At 34.3% G+C, this 20,005-nt stretch overlaps 2 protein-coding genes across 7 annotated transcripts in view; both read right to left on the reverse strand.

Annotated features, from left to right (window-relative positions):
- Window positions 1–3,341, reverse strand: LOC146530516 (uncharacterized). Its single transcript, XM_085199904.1, has 3 exons — window positions 2,184–3,341; window positions 1,563–1,746; window positions 1–1,109 (listed from the first exon to the last, which is right to left on the reverse strand). Exons 1-3 carry the CDS (start codon window positions 2,260–2,262, stop codon window positions 908–910), a joined length of 465 nt encoding a protein of 154 aa, XP_085056030.1. The 5' UTR covers window positions 2,263–3,341; the 3' UTR covers window positions 1–907.
- Window positions 3,342–3,492: 151 nt separating this feature from the next.
- Window positions 3,493–20,005, reverse strand: part of LOC146530517 (uncharacterized) — a 52,983-nt gene continuing 36,470 nt past the window's right edge. The window contains exons 1-8 of one of the 6 annotated variants that reach the window (XM_085199895.1): window positions 17,827–18,459; window positions 13,076–13,334; window positions 11,765–11,916; window positions 11,283–11,430; window positions 10,968–11,087; window positions 8,797–8,883; window positions 6,362–7,268; window positions 6,096–6,222 (exon numbers count right to left, since the gene is read on the reverse strand). In XM_085199895.1, coding sequence (XP_085056021.1) covers window positions 6,370–7,268; window positions 8,797–8,883; window positions 10,968–11,087; window positions 11,283–11,430; window positions 11,765–11,916; window positions 13,076–13,334; window positions 17,827–18,018 — 1,857 coding nt within the window. In that variant the 5' untranslated portion in view covers window positions 18,019–18,459 and the 3' untranslated portion in view covers window positions 6,096–6,222; window positions 6,362–6,369. Of the gene's footprint in view, window positions 4,514–6,095; window positions 6,223–6,357; window positions 7,269–8,796; window positions 8,884–10,967; window positions 11,088–11,282; window positions 11,431–11,764; window positions 11,917–13,075; window positions 13,335–17,826; window positions 18,468–20,005 lie in introns of those variants that run through there. The other 5 variants (XM_085199892.1, XM_085199894.1, XM_085199897.1 and 2 more) reach the window with 5 other exon arrangements.

The raw sequence follows: 20,005 nt of genomic DNA on the forward strand, positions 1-20,005 counted from the left end.
ATTCATTAAATAAATGTCTGTAAAATTATTTTACAGAAGAATACGTGATAATGTCGTAAGTAAATTTTTTTGGTAAATGGATATTTTGTGAAGGGAATTGAATTATTATCACTGAGCTATCATTATTTTGTATAAACAACGACAACAAAGGAGTTAAAGTTTCATCGATAAATTAACATTTATTTGCCTCTTTAATTTAATATTTTTTACTTAAATTAAACAGATTTTAGAATTACAAATATAACGAAATAAAACACCTCGAGGCTTTTACTGAACTTGTATTTCTTTCTAAAAGAAAATACTGATAAGGTTGTACAATGTATCTGTTAAATTCTAATACGACATTTTATATTTATTCAGTTATTTTAGAAGACCTCTTTCTCTTTCCGCATTAAGTCTAAAAGTGCATCTCGAATTTTCCGACCACATCATAATGGTGGTAGTTCCATAAACCTATTTTCAAAAATATCTTTTAATAAAACAGAGGTCGATTACATTTTTATAATAAATTATTGCGAATGTCAAAACTATTAATATAAAATCATTACACAAGTAACAATGTTAACTTAGGCTGATCGAGCCATCTTCTTCGTGTCAACGCTTGGAAAATTCAGATTATATTTTGCCAGTATTTAGCTACGTTGACTGCGGTATCTTTTGCCTTAATCAATTCGTCATATGAACAGGTGAATGGACATTTAGGGCAGGAGAGTAAGTGTACCATCGTTTGTAGGTTGGTGTCAGTCAGAGGTTGATTCATCCTTCAGTGCGTACCCCCATTTCACGAGATGCTCTTTACATCGGCCAACCTAGCTCCGTAAACGATTAAATATAGTAATATCTACAAAATAAATTTAATAATAATGATTACAATTTACAGATAATTTTATTTATAAATGATTATAATTTATTTCTTTTCTTTAATAATCTTTTTAATTTTATTATCTTTTTGTATTTTCCCGCGTTTCATTAAAAGTTCCTGAGGTATGGGCATCTGTCCACGGAAGTCGACACCGGGGCCGGGCTTGAGCTTCATTCGATGTTCTGAATAGCGATATACTGACTCGTTTGGTAGGAATCGAATACAACCATTGCAGAAGTGTAGATCTCTAAAATCGTATTTATTTTTATTTAAAACGCTTTATGCAGTTAATACAAAACAGCTTAATATATAGTATAATGTCATAAGTATATAGTATAATGTCATAAGTATTGGCAAAGGTGGAAGCCGTCGTGGCGCAGGGGCACAGCGTTTCACTGTAAATGCGGCAGTTGTGGGTTCAATGCCCACTCGAAGGAATCATTTATTGTCATTTCTTCGCTCTAGTAGAAAGCGCAGAGTTAATTTCTACCACTACACACACAATTTTATCAAAAATTGTGCGATGGATAGACAACGGAGCGTCTTAACACTAGGTTCCCTCAAAATATCTGGCTTTATGTGGGATACAGAGGCCATCTGGGTAAAACACAGCATTCCTTTTGAACGAGCTCGAACCCACATCTACTGTGAACCTTGAGAACTATTCCACAATGGCGCTAAATATTTGTTAATAACTTGCCTGATGTTAGGAAATTGAAACGGCGCGAATACTCGTTTCTCAATATTCTGTTTATATTTCAGCCATCTACATTTAAGTAGTTCATTTCGTTCCAAAGAATAGTGATTTATAAATATATAATCGAAAAGACCTTTCTCGAATGTTGGCAGTGTTCTGTAGTTGTGGCCGATATTTTTAGCGATTTCTGTGTAATAAGTAGAAAATATTTATATTTTTTTATGTATTTCTTAAAAATAAAGACATGTACACGTGTAAGAAGCATTGAAGATCAAAAAAGCAGATCTTCCATTGTTCTATGGGCGGTCAATATACTCAAACATTATATTATTAATGAGTGCCCTTAGAGTACTTATATTGCGCTTGCCGTTTAGTAAGCAGCATATTATGGCATTCGAAGACATCGAAATAGTTTTCAGATATTTCACTCTTTCGAATCTGACACCGAAAAATGCTCATCATATTGTACAACTGTTGCAAAGCTGTTAGAGCAACTGGAAGAGATGTACACGCAGTAGTTGTGGATTCCATCCCCAATCTCGATTTACTATAGGTACCTAAGCCTAAACACATAATGAGAAAACATTTAAAAATAGTTTATAGTGAAATATAAAATAAGATTACCTTCAGTAACTTCAGCATCGGGTTTTACTCGCTTTATATGTTTACATTCTGAATATATATCATTTTCTTTTAGAGCCATTTTGAAATAAAATAATTTAAATCATCAAACGCTTGTCATATAATAGGTACAGAGTGAACTACAGATAAAATGTTATATCTTAATATGACTTATTAATATAAAAAGTTTTCATGTAACAAAAAATAGGTACGACTATTAGTAATTTATATTATTTATAAGTATTAATTATATTTGAAATGGAACTCTTTAACCGGATTAATCCCGTATTTTTGAGCGGAGTGCTCTCCTCTAGACTTTTTACACTCTTTGTCACCAATAGGCTTCCAAACGGTTTGACCGATTGAGATGAAAATTTGCAGACATATAAATATGACTACGTAGATGGTTGAAGCCGAAAAAAATTCTAAAAATTCAAAAATTCATTTCTCGCTTCGCTCAACATGTGAACACTACCGAGATTTTGCGAGCGCAGCGAGGCAAAATTGAGGTCCGGTTCGCGCCCCTAGTTAGTCTTATAGGTGTATTTTTGGAAACTCGATGCTTCGAACACTTTTTAGTATTCCGTGATCACGAGTAGACTGAGATGGCACCTCACTGCAAAAATGTATAATGCCAAATAAAATCCTGCATATAGCAGGGTAAGCAGAGAAGAACAACAACACTCCATTTTCTGATATCTATCCAATGTTCCAGTTGTTGAACTACCCAAATCACGCTGTATCGCGCACTAATCCTGGATACTTTCAGACCAGTCGTGGCGCATGGCCACAACTTTTGATTGTAAACGCGACAAGTTGTGGATTCCATTTCCATTCGAGAAAATAAAATATTTCATATTTACATTTTCTTCGCTCTGGTGTCGACGCAAAGCGTGGTGTGCAGTTCCACTCGGCACTCGACACGCAATACGTCCAGAATTCGGCGGAAAGTGGGGAACCGAGTGTCTTAAAAATAGGTTCCCGCTGTCCGAAGCTAAAAATAAAGGGAAAGTAGTGGGATTCGAACCCGCGGCTCTTGTTTACCATTACCAAGCGCTCTGCGCACTACTCTGCGTTCCCATCGAGCTACGTTCTAATACGTTTCTTACAATGTATTTATGCACATTTCCAATTTTTAAACCTTTTCTAATAAAGTAAGTTTCTTTCCTTAGAGTGGAATAACACTTTAAAAATTTAAAAACTAAAACGCCACGTTATTGTCAACAGAGGCTTTATCGAAAAAGCAAATTTTGAAATTATAAATACAAAATAACAAATACAATAAATAAAAGGATAGAAATGACAACTACTCTTGAGATAAAAGAAAACTATTTAATTATGACTTCTTTTTACATGACGTCTCAAAGAATCTTTAGTGGCAAATAGAGTGCTACAGAGTGCACAAGAAAAATTTTTTTCGCCCGTATGAGTGACCCTATGCCTCATTAAATCAGATTTAGTATAAAAAAAGTTATTACAAATGTCACATTCATGTTTTTTTTCCTTCATATGAACATTTTTCATGTGATTATTGCAAAGACTTTTAGTTATAAATCCTTTGGAACAAAATGGACATTTATAATCTGGTTTTCTTATGCCATGTTTGTCCACCAAATGTTGCATTTTTAAATTTTCCTGCGAAAATCTTTCATTGCAATACCAACAGACAAATCTTAATTTTTTCTCTATTTTCACATCATGTTTGTCTATGTCGTGTTTCTTTTTATCTGTGCCTGTTTCAAAATTCATATTACACTCTGTACATACATGTTTTTTGTGAGCTCTAGTTTTGTGTAAATTCAAAAATACTAAATTGGAATAACTATGTCCGCATACATCACAAATATGATTTTTATAATGTTTATTGACGTGCATACTCAAAGTTCTGAAATTATCGAATAATTCCGAGCAAATTTGACATTTGAGACCTTCATTTTCTATTTTGTACGGTATCAACAGATTTTCTTTAATTGGAAATTTAATACTGTGTTTTTCTGTCAAATGAACTCTTAAATCATCTAAATTTTCAAAATTCGCATCACATTTTTTACAAATAAGTATTGAAATTTCAACTTTAACCATGGTTTGGTTTTGCCTGATTATTATTTTCTCAAAATTTTCTGCGGAATGAGTTAAATTATGGTTCCTTAGTGTTGCCATCTCAATAAATTGTTTTTTGCATATGAGACATAAATATCTGCACTTGTTGTATTGAAATGGGAACATTGTGGAATTTTCTAGAAGTTTCAAAGAATTCTCCCTCAATATTGGCCTCTCGCCTCGTCTCCCTAGTACTTTGGGCCAATAATCTTCCTCGTTATTTTGTAATTTATCTGAAAATTATTATTTAAATGTTAATGAATTTTTATATTTTCTAAGCTTCACGCTTTATCCCGCCGGTAGGGAAAGGAAACCAAATGTTAAGTCTGAACAGAATTGCCGACTCATTGCCTGTTGAGTGGCGGAACTCAACGCCAGAGAATCGCACCCTAATCAACGCATTTACTGTCGCGCATTTACACGCTGTGCCGCTGCTCCGTGATGGCCTAATGAACGAATGTTAATAATATTAGAATAAAAAACAGCTGTGTATTTATAAATTGTACTCGTACGCGATGGATTATGGGTTCCACTTTCTGTCGGAGAAAAATTTTTCATGAGAAAACGGAATATATTTAAACGATACAGTTTCTAAAAATCTTCCATAATAATTATGGCTTAAAGTCACACTAATGTTTTTAACCAACAAAAAAACCGGTCTAGTACGAGTTAGACTCGTCTACCGAGGATTCTGGAGAATATTTTATATTAGTTTTATCTTGATACCTCCACGCGATCTCAAGATAAATAATCTTATGTAGCAGGGTAAGCCGCCAGCTACGCGCCGCACAATTTTTTAAGATGGCAGTGATTCTTCATACTGTATTGATTACAAATTAGTTCAGTACGGTTAGGCTATCTGATCTTCTGCGCGTTATACAATCAGTTAGAAAATTATCAACAATAAGAAAAAATCATAAAAGCCAGCAGCCACGACTTGCCGTACAACATTGACAACGTTGACATTCTATTATTGTCACCAGTGGCGTAGCTAGGGGGGTGCGAGCGGTGCGGTCGCACCGGGCATCAACAGGAAAAGGGCATCAAAGTCGACGATTAATGTGTTTTTTCTTTGTTTTTTAGACTGTATACCATTTTAAAGGGCATCAAGTCCTTTAAGCCGCACCGGGCATCAAAAGGAAAGGGGCATCAAAGTCGACGATCACTTTGTTTTTTTTAGAACTCAACATTGACGATCACGTTTTTTTTTTAGAACTTAACGTCCACGATCACGTTTTTTTTTTTAGAAGTCAACGTTGATGATCACTTTGTTTTTTTTTTTGGAACTCATCAACAGAAAAGGGGCATCAAGTCCCCCGAGCCGCACCGGGCAGCAAATACCCTAGCTACGCCACTGATTGTCACACGATCTGGCATCAACAACTCACAAGATTCTTTGAGCTCAGCTTCGCTCACGCTGTATCCTGCACGTAGCAGGGACAGGTGTAGGTGTAGAGACACATTTGTGTAAATTTTATGTGCAATAAAGTATATTGTATTGTATTAATATCCAAATAAGACAAGAACTCTACACAGGGAACCTGAGAATCTAGTGTTAAGACATTTCGCTACCTATCAATACTTCCATTCCCGAGTTTTATACGAGTTCTTGAGGCATTGCGTGTTGAGTTGTGGAATTCAATGGCGCTCTTTGCCTCGCTGCCTGGGAATCGATCGTAACATTACATAGTAACGGAAGTGTCCTAATAGAAACGGAGTGATATAGCGTAAAGCTAAAAGAAGCTAATATATAAATGTTGTCTTTTTTTAATTTTTAGCATAATATAATGTGTTTATTTTTATTATTAAACAACTTTTACCTATGAATTCGCCCCCATTGTAAAATGGACACATTCTGAATACGGAGGGTTTGACTGCAAGTATAGTGAGTTACATCGAAACAATGGACGTGGTGTTATATCCGTCTGAGATATATGAACATGAATATATTTCAACTCTAACCAGTAGTTGCTGAGATTATATTGTTTTAACAAACAAATTCCTCATCTTTATTATATCCTTATATTATAAAGATATGTAGACATCTAGTAGTCAAAACATAATAATAAAAATCCAATGAAGAACAAATTTAATTTAAAGATATCCCAGGATCTTGTAAATAAATCAACTTTTTATAAATATACTTCTTCCAAAACGTTACTATCTCTAAGAATAGTTCTTCACAGTAAGTCTCATTGTAGGGCACTTCATAAATGTGATTTTTTTTGGATATTGTAAAATCTGGCTGCGCAATACAAAACAAGCCCATTTTTTTCTTAGTAACATGCATCTGTGTCTGAATTTCTGCGTAATTTTCCTTTCCAATATTTCCAGTATGAATATTAGAGGCGGTGGTTGAGATACAACTTTTGATATCTATTACGTAATCATCACTGATACCATCTGGCGATGCTCCAATAAACGGTAAATCAGGGCTGATTACAAGGCCGGGTTTTCTAATTTCAATATTTTTAAGTTTAGCAACCACGTTTCTTATAGATTGTTCGTGTGATTCCCCTCTTTCCACAGGTTGTGTCTCCATCAGAATGTTGGCACCAAATATTCGATCGACCAAGGGACCAACTTGTAGATAATGCGCTGCGTCATAGGCTTGCGACGCCATAACTCTACCGTATCTCATATTATACCAATGAGTTGATTCGCATCGCCCAATAGTCGCCCTTTGTACCATTTCACAGCGTTCATTTGTAAATATTGTTTTGCAAAAAGTCATAAATTGATTGAAATCTATATTTTCTTTGGATTCTCTAAAAAAAGCACATATAACATAATGCATGGATAGCATTAGTATTTCTGGTTCCTCAGACACATATGTTGGTGGCATAGTGGCTTGATGATACTTTTGAGACTCGCATAGCTTTTCCTTTTCCGTCTTAAAAGTCATATTATCATCACATTTTATATTATTTGGTGATTTTTGAGAATCATAGTATTTTGATTTTACAAAGTTTAAGGATGTTTCAACACCTGCAATGAAATAAGTGTTTTAGTTCTGAGGTAATACAGCGAACAGATGGCATCACTTCTGCTAATATAGTGTATTCATAAAAAGTATTACCAATATTATGTGGAAAAGAGTCGATTTGCAAGTTTATGGAAAGTAAGAGGAAAAAACAGAACCCTGGATGGATATAGGATGTCCGTCTGTCTGTCTGTTTAGATCCTTTTTCTCAAGAATTTATGGCGGCATAAGGCTAAAATTTATGGCTTACTTCACGATTAACTTAGGTATTATGATAATTAAGAAAATTTCGAAAAGTGATAATTTATAAGTTTGTCACAAAAAAATTACAAACTTACATTTGTAGTTATACATATACACTACACGGGCGCAAATGTAAGCTTATAAATATTTTAAAGTTAAACTTCCCGTTGACCCATATTCAAGAAATTGGCACAAATCCTCGATGAGCTAGACGAACTTGGCCGGGTTTTGTAGAAAGTAACACTTTACGTTTCATTTTACCTTTCAAAATGTTAATGAAAGTAACATTATACGAAAGTCGATACGTGCTTGTTCTTTACGTTAGTTAATTGCATTACTATCGATTAAGCCGTTTCTGCGATTAGCCTGCACAAACGCGCAGACCAAAAATTTTAAATTATTGTATTGATACACGCACTCAACAAGAGATTTTTCCTGTATATCTTCCAAGTACAGACGGCGATCATTTACATTTTTTATACTTAATTAAATTGCAAACAATTTTACCAATCTTACAGTCCTATCCCAGCTATCCCAACTTTGATAAAGTAAGACCTAATATGGAGGCCGTCTTGGAGCAGCGGTATAGCGTCTGAGCACGACTTTCGTGGGTTTGATTCCCACTCTGGGAAATAAGCTGTTTTCATTTCTTCGCTCTGAACAAAGCGGCGTTGAGTTCCACAACGCAACACACAATGTCTCGAGAATTGTGCATAACTAGATTCTCCCAGATTATCCTGCTATATGTGAGACACAAGATGGAGAAAATAAATAGACCTAACATTAATAACAAAATTACGCGCCTTGGTTAGCGCATGGTCGGTAAACTACAGATGCGGGTTCGAGTCTCAGTACGTTAAATTATTTATACTATTCTAAATATTTTCCTTTGTTTAGTTTAGTGTATACATAACACTTATAAAGAAATATGTTTATTTTTTCAGATGGCGTATATTAACTATTTTCACAGTAGTGGGCACAACTACAAATCCAAGTCGAAGACAAAAATCATCAATGATTGAATGTTATTTTTTAAATTATAATATATCCAGTCAGAGGCCCGGAGGGACTCAAAGTCTAATTGTAAGCGTGACAGAGAAGGATATGAAATATTTAATATGATCGCACTGATGTCGAGGCACAGTGCGGCGTTGAGTTTCGCAACTCAACATGAATGCCATCAGAATTCGACGGAAAATGGGGAACGGAGTGTCTTAGCATTAGGTTATTTCTGCCTATTATGCTTTGTGCGGGATACAGCGTGATGCTAAATTACACCATTCAATTTACCTTGTATTTTGTTTGAAGCAATTTCCTTACTTTGAGATTCTATAACATCTTCAATATCATGTTCGGGATCCTCTTTAATGTTTATATCTTAAAAAAGAAATTTCACTTTTTAGCTTGACAACATTTATTTTTGAAATAAAAATAGTATCAGTAACAAATTATCAGCAAAACAAAACACCTGACAACATAAACATATTTTTTCAGCTTCACGTTATATCCCGCAAGTAGCAGGGTTCAGGGCAGGCTGAGGGAGCCTAGTCTTAAGACACTCCGGTCCCCATGAACCGCCGATTTCTGGAGGCATTCGATACCATCGCAAAAAATTGAAAGTATAAAAATATTTTATTTCCTCAATTGTGAATCGAAACCACAAGCTGTCGCGTTTACAGTCATACGACTGCGACATGATATATGTACAGAATTGACTCAAATAAATAATTCGAAAAAACAATTCTTATGCGTGTTCGTCAAAAAGTAAACTATGTGGAACACTCTTTTCTCCTGGAGCTAATCTTAAATATTTTTCTTAATTCCACATCAATGTTATCATGTTCATCTCATGTATTATCAGGATCATTGTTTTATTTATTTATATAATAAGGTCCACCAACAGAATATACACATTACATGAAAAAATACACAAGTAAAATAAAAAGAATACATTGCAAAGTGTTATTTCCCTTACAGGTAGACACAACATGCACCAACAGTATACTTGTTATTTACATTTTAGTAATTAACTTTAAAAATATTACTAAATAACTTTTAACATTATATACCTATTGAGAAAAGATAGACTAATGGGATCAAATTTAAACTAAATTAAGAGATTTAACAAAACAAAAAGAACACAACTAACCGAACGTGATAATGGATAAAACAAATAAAACAAGTAAACACTGCCATTTAACACAACTCTCGATTATTTAGATAGGACCTACACCAACTGAAAAGTGGATCTCTTACGCCTTGCCAATGTACTGGGACAGTTACAAAGAAGATTGGTGGAATGTCATCTGGACCAGAGCTTTTGCTGATGTTTAACAGTTTTAATTTTTTAGTTACAATGTCCTCGGTTAAGGTAATTTTATTAATAATATTATTGCAATATATATAATCAATCAACTATTTTTGTTCTTTGTATTGAATCATTGTCGCTTACTGTGTCTTTATATACACTAGCAAAGTGGTGTGCAAATAAAGAACAAATTTCACTAGATGTAGACACCTTGACGTTACTATAATACATCACAGTTGCATAGTCCGAGTTTTTATTTCACAAGTTTTTTATAAATGAAAAAAAGAGTGCAGGATTTTTTAGTAAACTATTTTCGATGGAAGAAATATATCTTCTATAACAATTTTTTAACATTGTGTTGCAATCTTTACGAACATACTCAAATTCAAAAACATCTAATGGATTACTATATTGTTTTATCTTAAGATGAAGTTTATACTTGATTTTCAGAATGCGGATCAAATCATGACTAAACTAAATTGGATATTTTTTACGAAAATGGCTTTGTTTACGAACATGGTGGTCAATTATTTGACGAAGAATTTAATAAAAAATTGCAAGCATATCATTTACATCGCCTTTTAATTCACTTGACCAAGAAATTTTATTCAGAGATTGCAATATTGATTCATAACCCGCCTTTCGAAAATAATACTTGCGACAATACGGTAAAATTTAGGCTTGTCTTTTGAATATTTTATTCCGCCAAAGTCTCGTAGGATAGAGACACGATGAATTTAAGACGATTGGTCAGTTTAATATTAAACAAGTGACACTTAAATTACTTACATTAACCAAGTATAAAAAGCGAAGGTAAAGTTTTAAAAAAAATCCCTTTTGTTATTTACTTGTGGTTAATGTGGACATTAATACAATAATCCTCGGAAGAGTACGAACAACTGTATCAACATATACTGGAACATTAATTTAACCGGCTTGTTTGTCTCAACCGGCTAATATGCGTAAAATGAATTGTCTCAATAAATTACAACACCCTAATATGCGTAAATCTATATTGTCGTAGGTCAGAACGACGCCTTAGTTTTACAGTGAATATTCAAATGGTGATAATGTATTAAGGACGTAATGGCACAGTGGTTTGATATAAACGCCTATCCTGCAATATGATATAGCATGAAATCAGAAGTATTACCTTCATTAGTGTCAACGTCAAATATTTCGTTTTCCATATATCCCTCATTTATATATTCTTCTTTAACATCTATTTCGGATTTAATTATTGTATGCTCAAATTCTTTTATATTTATTTTTTCTGAAAAATTAATAAATAAATATATTATTACAACTTTTATAAAAAAAAGGCCGTTGAGCCGCAATGGCACAGTATATGACTGTAAATGCGACGGTTTAGGGTTCGATTCTGCTTTCCCTGTTATATGCGGGACACAACACGCTATTTGATTCATTTCATAAAAATAAACTCCAATTTAAAATAAAAAAACCTCACCACTCTGCTCAGTGTCAAAATGTTCCAGCATTTTACTTTCATTAGCGATGACCATGTTTCTAAATGCATAGGCCTCTTGTAATTTATTTATACATTCATCACAAATTTGCGTGCTCGATTGTACTGAACCTTTGTTAATTGGGGAAATCTGAGAATGAAAATACTTGTTAGCACTTGAAAAAAAAAAATGAAATATATTTAAATTTAAATGGGAGCCTCTAATTTACCGAAAAAAAAAATTAAATATTCACGAAGCCATTGTGTCGCAGCCGCACAGCTTTTGACTGTATACGCGACGATAGTTGGTTTGATTTCGATGCCTGCCATTCAACATATAATGTCTCATAATAATGTCTTTAAATAGGTAAGTAGGTATTTATCAATTAAATAAGGATACCAATTGAAAAGAGTTACGGAAATATATTTGGAAGTATAATTTAAAATAAATAATAAAGAAAAGAACTATAGAACCCTTTTTTCACCTGAATATTAAATGTTTCATTTAGAATATTTTCGTAGGTTTCTTTTCCTTCGGTAGCATCTGTTGACATATCGGTGTAGAAACCAAACGAGTGACAACATCGGCAAAGGTTAGGCGAAATAAATATCGATGTTGTAGTTGTGGTAGGCATTTCTAGTAAATTATAATATACATTAGTAAACGCTTTAGTAGAGCAGCGACACAGATTTGTACAATAGTCTGTGGGTTCGATTCTTTTTGGGAGGGAATTAAGAATATTCATTTCCTGGATCTGGTGAAAAGACAAGCAAGGAACAGAGTGTTTAAAGTTTAAGCACTGGTTCCCTCTGCCTACTCAGTTATATGCAGAACTGGGAAAAAATCATATAGTTGAAGTATATTTTACAATAATATAAAAATGTGTTGCCGTTATATTATAACTTATATATAAACTAGTGGACCCAGACACGGCTACGCCTGCTTAAACTATAACAATATTTGTTAAATATATTATTTTCAGTTTTCAATAGAATTAGTAAGAAAATATAAGCTTAAATAATCAAAAAGAATAATAAATAGAGACATATTATTAGAAAAAATATCTGAGAAATTGAAATGAACCAACATAAGAAGTAAAAGTAACTAAAGAATATTCTTAATATTAGAAAAAGTATCTAAAGTTTTCAGTACATAGATATCAACTCTATGAAATAACTAAACACTTTTCTATATTAAATAGGATAATTTTTGCGGGCAATATCAAATAAAATAAGAGAACCAAAATGTAGTTTGAATTTTCTGTATACCAAATTCACTAAGCAATTATAATGGTATACAGAACATAGCACTTTACGCTGTTTGCTTTTTGCACTACAACCAGGAGAAATTCATTAAATGGCAAATAGTCCTTATTATGGCTATTAATTCTTCAGAGGCTTTTGTACAATTTTATAGCAATTTCTAAGCAATCTATGATGATACTTACATTTTGAAATCTATGTCTAAAAGCCATCACCAAATTTCTTATTAAAGACTATTTCTAAATTTTACAAGTTGGTCTTTTTAAATTACTTTTTTTCAGCTTCATGCTGTATTCCACTCACAGCAGGTTAGGCAGAGGGACCTTGGAAGTCTAGTATAAAGAAACTTCCATTTCCCATTTTCCATCAAATTCTTGTGGCATTGAGAGTTCAGTGGCGGAACTCATGTTGCACTCTGGCTCATAAGCTGCTTATATTTCTTATGTTAATTATTAGATATTAATAAATTGAGTCCATCTATGATAGAGATGATTAATATACAAAATAAGTTTTAATACAATAAATTCTAATACCTGAATTTCCAAGTGAAGTCTCTCCAAGCTCCAACTGTTTTGTATTATTATTTTTTCCTTCTATTTCTTTCTTGCACTCTCCAATTAGTATTTTTCTTTGTTTTTTGCAAATATATTTTTGGTCTGTTGTATCAGATGTATGTTTTCTTTTATCAGGTTGACAATAAAATTTTGTAGGGGCACACCCTGGTTTCATACGAATTTGTGAGACCGATCCCATCAAATGATACTGCATGTAATTTTCCATATCATTAGGCAACTGAAATCGATATAAAATGTGATACAATATTATGATACATAACAAGGTTGATTAGGTAAAAGACAAAACTTAAAATTTACGAAGTTTTGTTTTTTATTTATAATACGGAATTGTCACTTAGAGATTGTCACCCCCGTGCCTCCAAACTGGCAAAGAGTTCCTGCGGCCAGAAACAAAAGGAAAAAGCTTTCCCAATCACCATCACCAGAAGCAATAAAAACTCAAAATCGCTACCACAACCTACCTATTGACCAAGTTGAAGATTCTAGCGAAATTAAAGAAAAGCGGCCTAGTAAACCACCACCTATTTTGCTATATGGTATCGAAAATGTCAATGGACTAACAGAGCTCATAGAAACGGTAGCTGACAAGGATCACTTCAACTTTAAAATAGTAAATAGGAGCCAACTAAGAATTTCCTCCAGGGACATTGAGACATACAAGAAAATTATTGCTATAGTTAGAGAAAAGGGCCTGATAGGACACACATTTAACATAAAAGAGCAGCGTTGCTACAGGGTTGTTATCAAAAATCTCCATCACACAACTCCAACTAGTGCAATAGAAGAGGAAATAGAAAAGACCGGAAATAAGGTTTACGGGGAAATAATCAACGCCAAATATGGTCCGGATAAGAAACCAACAACGACTTTCTTTGTCAACATTGCTCCAGGTCCCAATAACGGAGCAGTGAAAGATATTAAATATATTTACCACCAATCCATTGTAATTGAGGACCCCAAGAAGAGAACAACAATACCACAGTGCCAGAGATGCCAACAGTATGGCCACTCGAAGAATTATTGCATGAGGCCATACCGATGCGTAAAATGTGCTCAAGGGCACAAAACTTCCGAGTGTCCCAAAAAAGACCGCCGGACTCCAGCTATATGTGCACTGTGTGAAGGTTCGCACCCAGCTAATTACAAAGGATGTGAAGTGTACAGAGAAATACTAGCAAGAAGAATGCCAGGAAAGGCAGTCCAATACCAAAGAAAAATGACTCAAAAAGAAACCACAGAAACACCAAGATGTGATCCAGATAGTGACCGTACCACTTACGCAGAGAAAGCGAAAAAGGAAATGGGCAACCCTACTCCTGAAACCAAAAATAATACAAAAATTGAAGATCTAATAATAAAACAATCTGAAAAATTTGATCTTATCCTACAACAAATGGGCACTCTGTTGAGCCTCATAACTACACTACTAGACAGAATAAAAAAATAACAATGCTAAGAATAGGAACATGGAATATCAACGGTCTGGCTCCAAATAAATCTGAGTTAGAGTTACTGATTGTAAACAACAACCTTGATGCCGTCCTTATAGCTGAAGCGCACTGTACGGAAAAAAGTAATATCAAGATCAAGGACTGTTACACCTATGTCACCCACCACCCTGATGGTACTGGTCATGCTGGAACCGCGATTATAATCCGAAAAAATATCAAACACCATCCCTTGCCCGGGTATAAAACAAGCCCAATCCAGGCAACTACCATTGTTATAGAAAGTAAGGAAGGACCACTCCATATATCTGCGATTTACTGTCCCCCAAAACATACAATAGACAGTTCGATGTACAATGAGTTCTTCTCAACACTGGGCACTAAGTTCATCGTAGGGGGCGACTGGAACGCCAAGCATACATACTGGGGTTCCCGATTAACCACAACGAGGGGCCGCCAACTGAAAAGCTGTATTGATTTGAATCACTTTAACACGATCTCCACTGGTGAACCAACATATTGGCCTACAGACCAAAAGAGGAAACCTGATTTATTGGATTTTTTTATAGTCAGTGGACTATCAAAACAGCACCTGAAAATTGAATCTTGCCTCGACAGTAGTTCTGATCATACCCCAGTACTTCTAACAATAAGTAATAATGTAATATTTTATGACGAACCAGAAACACTCTACAACCAATTTACTGACTGGCTAGGCTTTAAAGAACAGTTGGAGGAGAACATACAACTACAGATATCTTTAAAGACACCTTCAGAGATCGAAGAAGCCACAAAATACATTACTAATTTGATACAAAACGCGTGCTGGAGTAATACTCCACTGAGAAACAAAATAATTTCAGCAAAAAACCTTCCTTTTGAAATTAAACAGAAAGTCCTAGAAAAAAGAAGAAAGCGAAGAATCTGGCATCAAACTAGACATAAATGTGACAAGGCTTCCCTAAATAAAGCTATAAGAGAGTTGAAAGACACACTGGATGAAGTAAGTAATGCCACTCTACAAAATAAGTTACAAAACCTAACTGCTACACCCTCCACGGAATACTCGCTGTGGAAGTTCACCAAAAATCTCAACAGACCGCAACAAATTAAACCGGCCCTGAGAAATGACAGCGGAGGTTGGGCTAAGACTGGCAAGGAAAAAGCAAACATCTTCGCGAAACATCTTGCAAACGTTTTTAATTCAAACGATGGTTGTTCCCCAGAGCATGAGCAAGAGGTTGACGATCTTTTACAACAAGATCTCCAATTATGTCTACCACCAAGACCAGTAACTATAAAGGAGCTAGCAAGACACATACGAGGCTTAAAAAACAATAAAGCACCAGGCTTCGATCTTCTTACCAAGGAAATCCTAACCCAACTCCCTAAAAAGGCACTAGTATTTATTAATACGCTCTTTAACAGTATACTTAGAGTGCAGTATCTTCCACGTATATGGAAAGTATCAATTATAACCATGATACACAAGCCCGGAAAACCAACCGATGATGTCACATCATATAGACCTATAAGCCTCACACCTATACTCTCCAAAGTGTTTGAGAAGATCCTCCTAAGTAGATTAGCACCAACACTGTCTGAAAAAGGAGTAATTCCGAAACATCAATTTGGCTTCAGGCAAGAGCACTCGACCGTTGAACAAGTACATCGGGTATGTGAACAGATAAGAAGATCCTTAGAAGCGAAAGAGTACTGCTCTGCTGTTTTTTTGGACATACAACAGGCTTTCGACAAAGTGTGGCATAAAGGTTTGCTTTTTAAAATAAAAAATATCTTACCGCACAGCTACTTCAACCTGATGACTTCTTACTTGTCCAATCGAATGTTCCAAGTACGAGAAAGTGGAGAGACATCTGACATCTTCGATATAAAGGCAGGAGTTCCTCAGGGCTCTGTTCTTGGTCCATTCCTTTATACTTTATACACAGCTGATCTGCCAGAGGCACCGCAGATTACTATTGCTACCTTTGCCGACGACACTGCGCTAATGGCAAGCAGTTCAAATCCTGTAACTGCTTCAAACATCCTTCAAACAGGCCTCTGCAAAGTGGATGATTGGCTCAAAAAATGGCGCATTAAGACTAGTGCCTCTAAGTCTACTCACATCACCTTTACGTTAAGGAAAGGAAACTGCCCACCGGTAAGACTGGGTGACACTACTCTGCCTCAGAGCAACTCCGTCAAATATCTTGGCCTTCACCTTGATAGGAGACTTACCTGGCAGAAGCACATTAAAACTAAACGCGATGAAATAAACATCAGATATAAAAATATGTACTGGCTCATGGCACGCAACTCTAAACTCTCAGTAGACAACAAGTTACTTATCTACAAAATGATCCTTAAGCCAGTGTGGATGTATGGAGTCCAACTATGGGGGAGCGCTTGTATCTCTAACATAACCATTATCCAGAGATTACAAAATTGTATTCTACGCACCATAACGAACGCCCCATGGGGTGTAACCAACTCAGAAATACACAATTTTCTAAAAATAAAAACAGTAAAAGAAGAGATAAAAAGCTCTACCATCAGATACAAAAGTCGGCTCAGCAACCACCCGAATGAACTAGCAGCAAATCTGATGACTATCAGCTATAGTAAACGCCTTAAACGACACAATATTCAGACACTGGATGAAAGGTGGTAAAAGATGAGTAGAGCTTCCTGCTGGGGAGGTTCCTCGAAACGCCAACAAACTTAAAATGAACAGATCTGCTTATAGTTTGGGACTGATCGCAGATGAACTCTGAGGAAAAAAAAAAAAAAAAAAAAAAAAAAAAAAAAAAATACGGAATAACACCAGCACATACCATATGTTAACAATAAAATGAAAAATTGTCTGCAAAATTAAAAATATCAATTACACAAATAATGTTATGTTACATTACATTGCATATTACACTGTATTGCATATATGCTTTATAATATTGCGATTCTTAATTATTTATATATCCAAATGCCTAGTGAGTAAACACACAATGCTATAAATATAATATACTTATGACACATAATAAACGTTAACAGGTTTTTGTCGGCTTTTTTCTAAAACCATCCAAACCAAACGGGGACGGCGTTTGAGAAGTTCATAAAGTATCGATTAGTTACAATATTGCGGAATTGAATGCATAAAAGAACATTATACTTGAAACATTATGTTACGAAGTTTATAATGTTGCGGTGACATATATATTAGTATTGTTTAGTTTCTACAAATTTAAGGATAGGTATACTTACATCGAAGTGATCTTCACAAAAATAAAGCTGAGTATTGGGCAATATTCTCGTTAAATCTCGTCTTGCAAGTTTAAGCCATTTATCTCGTGTTGTTTTTTTGTGCGGAACAAAAATAAATAACTTATTGGGAGTTTTTATTGATGTATTTGTACACTGAGGGACTGAACACCACTTGTACACCTTTGAATTCATACTTAACAACACCAATTATCACATTTATGGAAGAGTGTCAAACTTTAACATCTAGTGTTTACTGACACTTGACGTCACAAGAGACGCCATGGCACTTTGCCGCGTTCCGTGCCATTTTTTTACTTATAAATTAACACGTATTTTTTTAATACTAAATAATTAAACTACTACACTAATCTTATTTCTTGTTGAAACAATTTACGTTGTAATCATAATTTTCTAAATCTGTCATCCTGCCTAATAAAATTAAGGCAATATCATATTTCGATTTTTTTAACTAAGTAGGTATATACGTTGTCAATTTATTAACATCAAAGTGATATACTTGTTTTTTTATTTTTTAATAGTCAAAAAAGTAAAATATATTTTATGGTACAGTAAAACAATATTAACTACTTAAAATAATTTGGGAAGTTTGAGGCCTGTCGTGGTGCAGGAGCACACTTTGTGCTCCTGCACCACGACTGGTTGTTCCATAAATTTATATTTTCACATCTTCGTTCTTTTGTCGAGACAAAGCGCGACGTTGAGTTCCGCCACTTAACTTAACACGCGAAGCCTCCAAACTTCAGCGTAAAGTCTGTTAAGTAAGAACCGAGTGTCTTCATACTAGGTTCCCTGTGACTACCCTACTGCGTGCGAGATATAGCGTGAAGCTGTTTCAATTTTAAAATAATTTTAAACACGAGTCAAGTAGCATATTTAATAAATTTAAGCAGCTACTATCAACTACGAATATACTTCCATCGTGTTAAGGAACAGTCTATTCTCACCTCAGAGCTGCCGTAAGTTAACGGGAGCAAAATTATTATTATTTATTTACTTTATTTTTGCTAAATTTTTTGTTGGTGATTGTTCAAACAAATTTATTGTTGGTTCGTTTTTTATAAATAGCTAGTGGCCCCCTCGCGGTGTCGCCCGCATAGCACTTAAATTTTATTACGCTGCATATGCCAACAGATGGATTATATAATTTACCTATACGTTCAATCACTTTTCATAATTCTGAGACAGTGAAAGCAACGTGGCGCTTGAGAGGATGTCATCATCGGCATAGGCGCCTCCTCGGAACTCGAGCCACGGCCGTACCAGAACGTTGAATTATTTTAATTTTATATATTCTCGAAAACTATACGTCTAAACTACATGCTATAAAACAAACCTTATCTTCATTAAATCTCCTTGATGATTGAATAACTTTCGCTCGTAAATTTCAATATCTTTGCCAAATAAAAAAACAGTGAAATATTCCTCCTATAGAATAAATATACCTTCCAATTTTTAATTATTTTTTAGTCACAAAATTTAATGTTTTTGTAGTACAATGTACTTGTATATATTTAACTATTTTTGCAACGCACGCGTTGAAGTAGTACGATAGCGTTCCTAATTAATATCATTTAAGGCTAAGAATTACACCGTAACCTTAATATAATAATATCTATTTTTTAATTTTCCTTTAAACCTTTATTATCATTATTACAGTTGTCCTTGTTATCAAGAAAAAAATTAAAAAAAAATCAAAATATTCTTTATTCAAATAAACTTACAATAAGCACTTTTGAATCGTCGAATGAACATATGAACAAAAAGCTACCACCGAAAAAAAAATAAACAGACAGCAGACAGTAGAAGACAGACAGAAGTATGACTGTGAACAGTTTAAAATCACTGTAATTATTATTATTACTTCATTTGCACACCACAATAAAAACAAACATACACACACATATTTAATACAAAATGCACAAAAGGCGGTCTTATGGCTAAGTAGCCATCTCTTCCAGATAACCTTTAGAACGAAAAGAAGCTGTCATAGTTATGAGCAGGTAGGTGGTGAATACACAATACATATATCTTTACATATAGTTTAATTTCAATAAATTAATTAAGTTGAATAAAATGTATTATTTGTACTACTTATGTAACATCCAGAAAACACAATAATATCATAATAATATTTTGTTTTAAATGCATACTTTACTTT

Source organism: Heliconius melpomene, chromosome 17 (genome assembly GCF_056956725.1).
Source record: "Heliconius melpomene rosina isolate 202511_hmr_F chromosome 17, ASM5695672v1, whole genome shotgun sequence".
Classification (NCBI taxonomy): domain Eukaryota; kingdom Metazoa; phylum Arthropoda; class Insecta; order Lepidoptera; family Nymphalidae; genus Heliconius; species Heliconius melpomene.

Excerpts from the sequence above, each read along its gene's own strand:
- LOC146530516 (XM_085199904.1), bottom strand. The coding sequence starts at position 2,262 with ATGGCTCTAAAAGAAAATGATATATATTCAGAATGTAAACATATAAAG. Across the intron at positions 1,747-2,183 it reads CGATGCTGAAGTTACTGAAG|AAATCGCTAAAAATATCGGC; the intron begins GTAATCTTATTT and ends CTTATTACACAG. Across the intron at positions 1,110-1,562 it reads TTTCAATTTCCTAACATCAG|AGATCTACACTTCTGCAATG; the intron begins GCAAGTTATTAA and ends ATACGATTTTAG.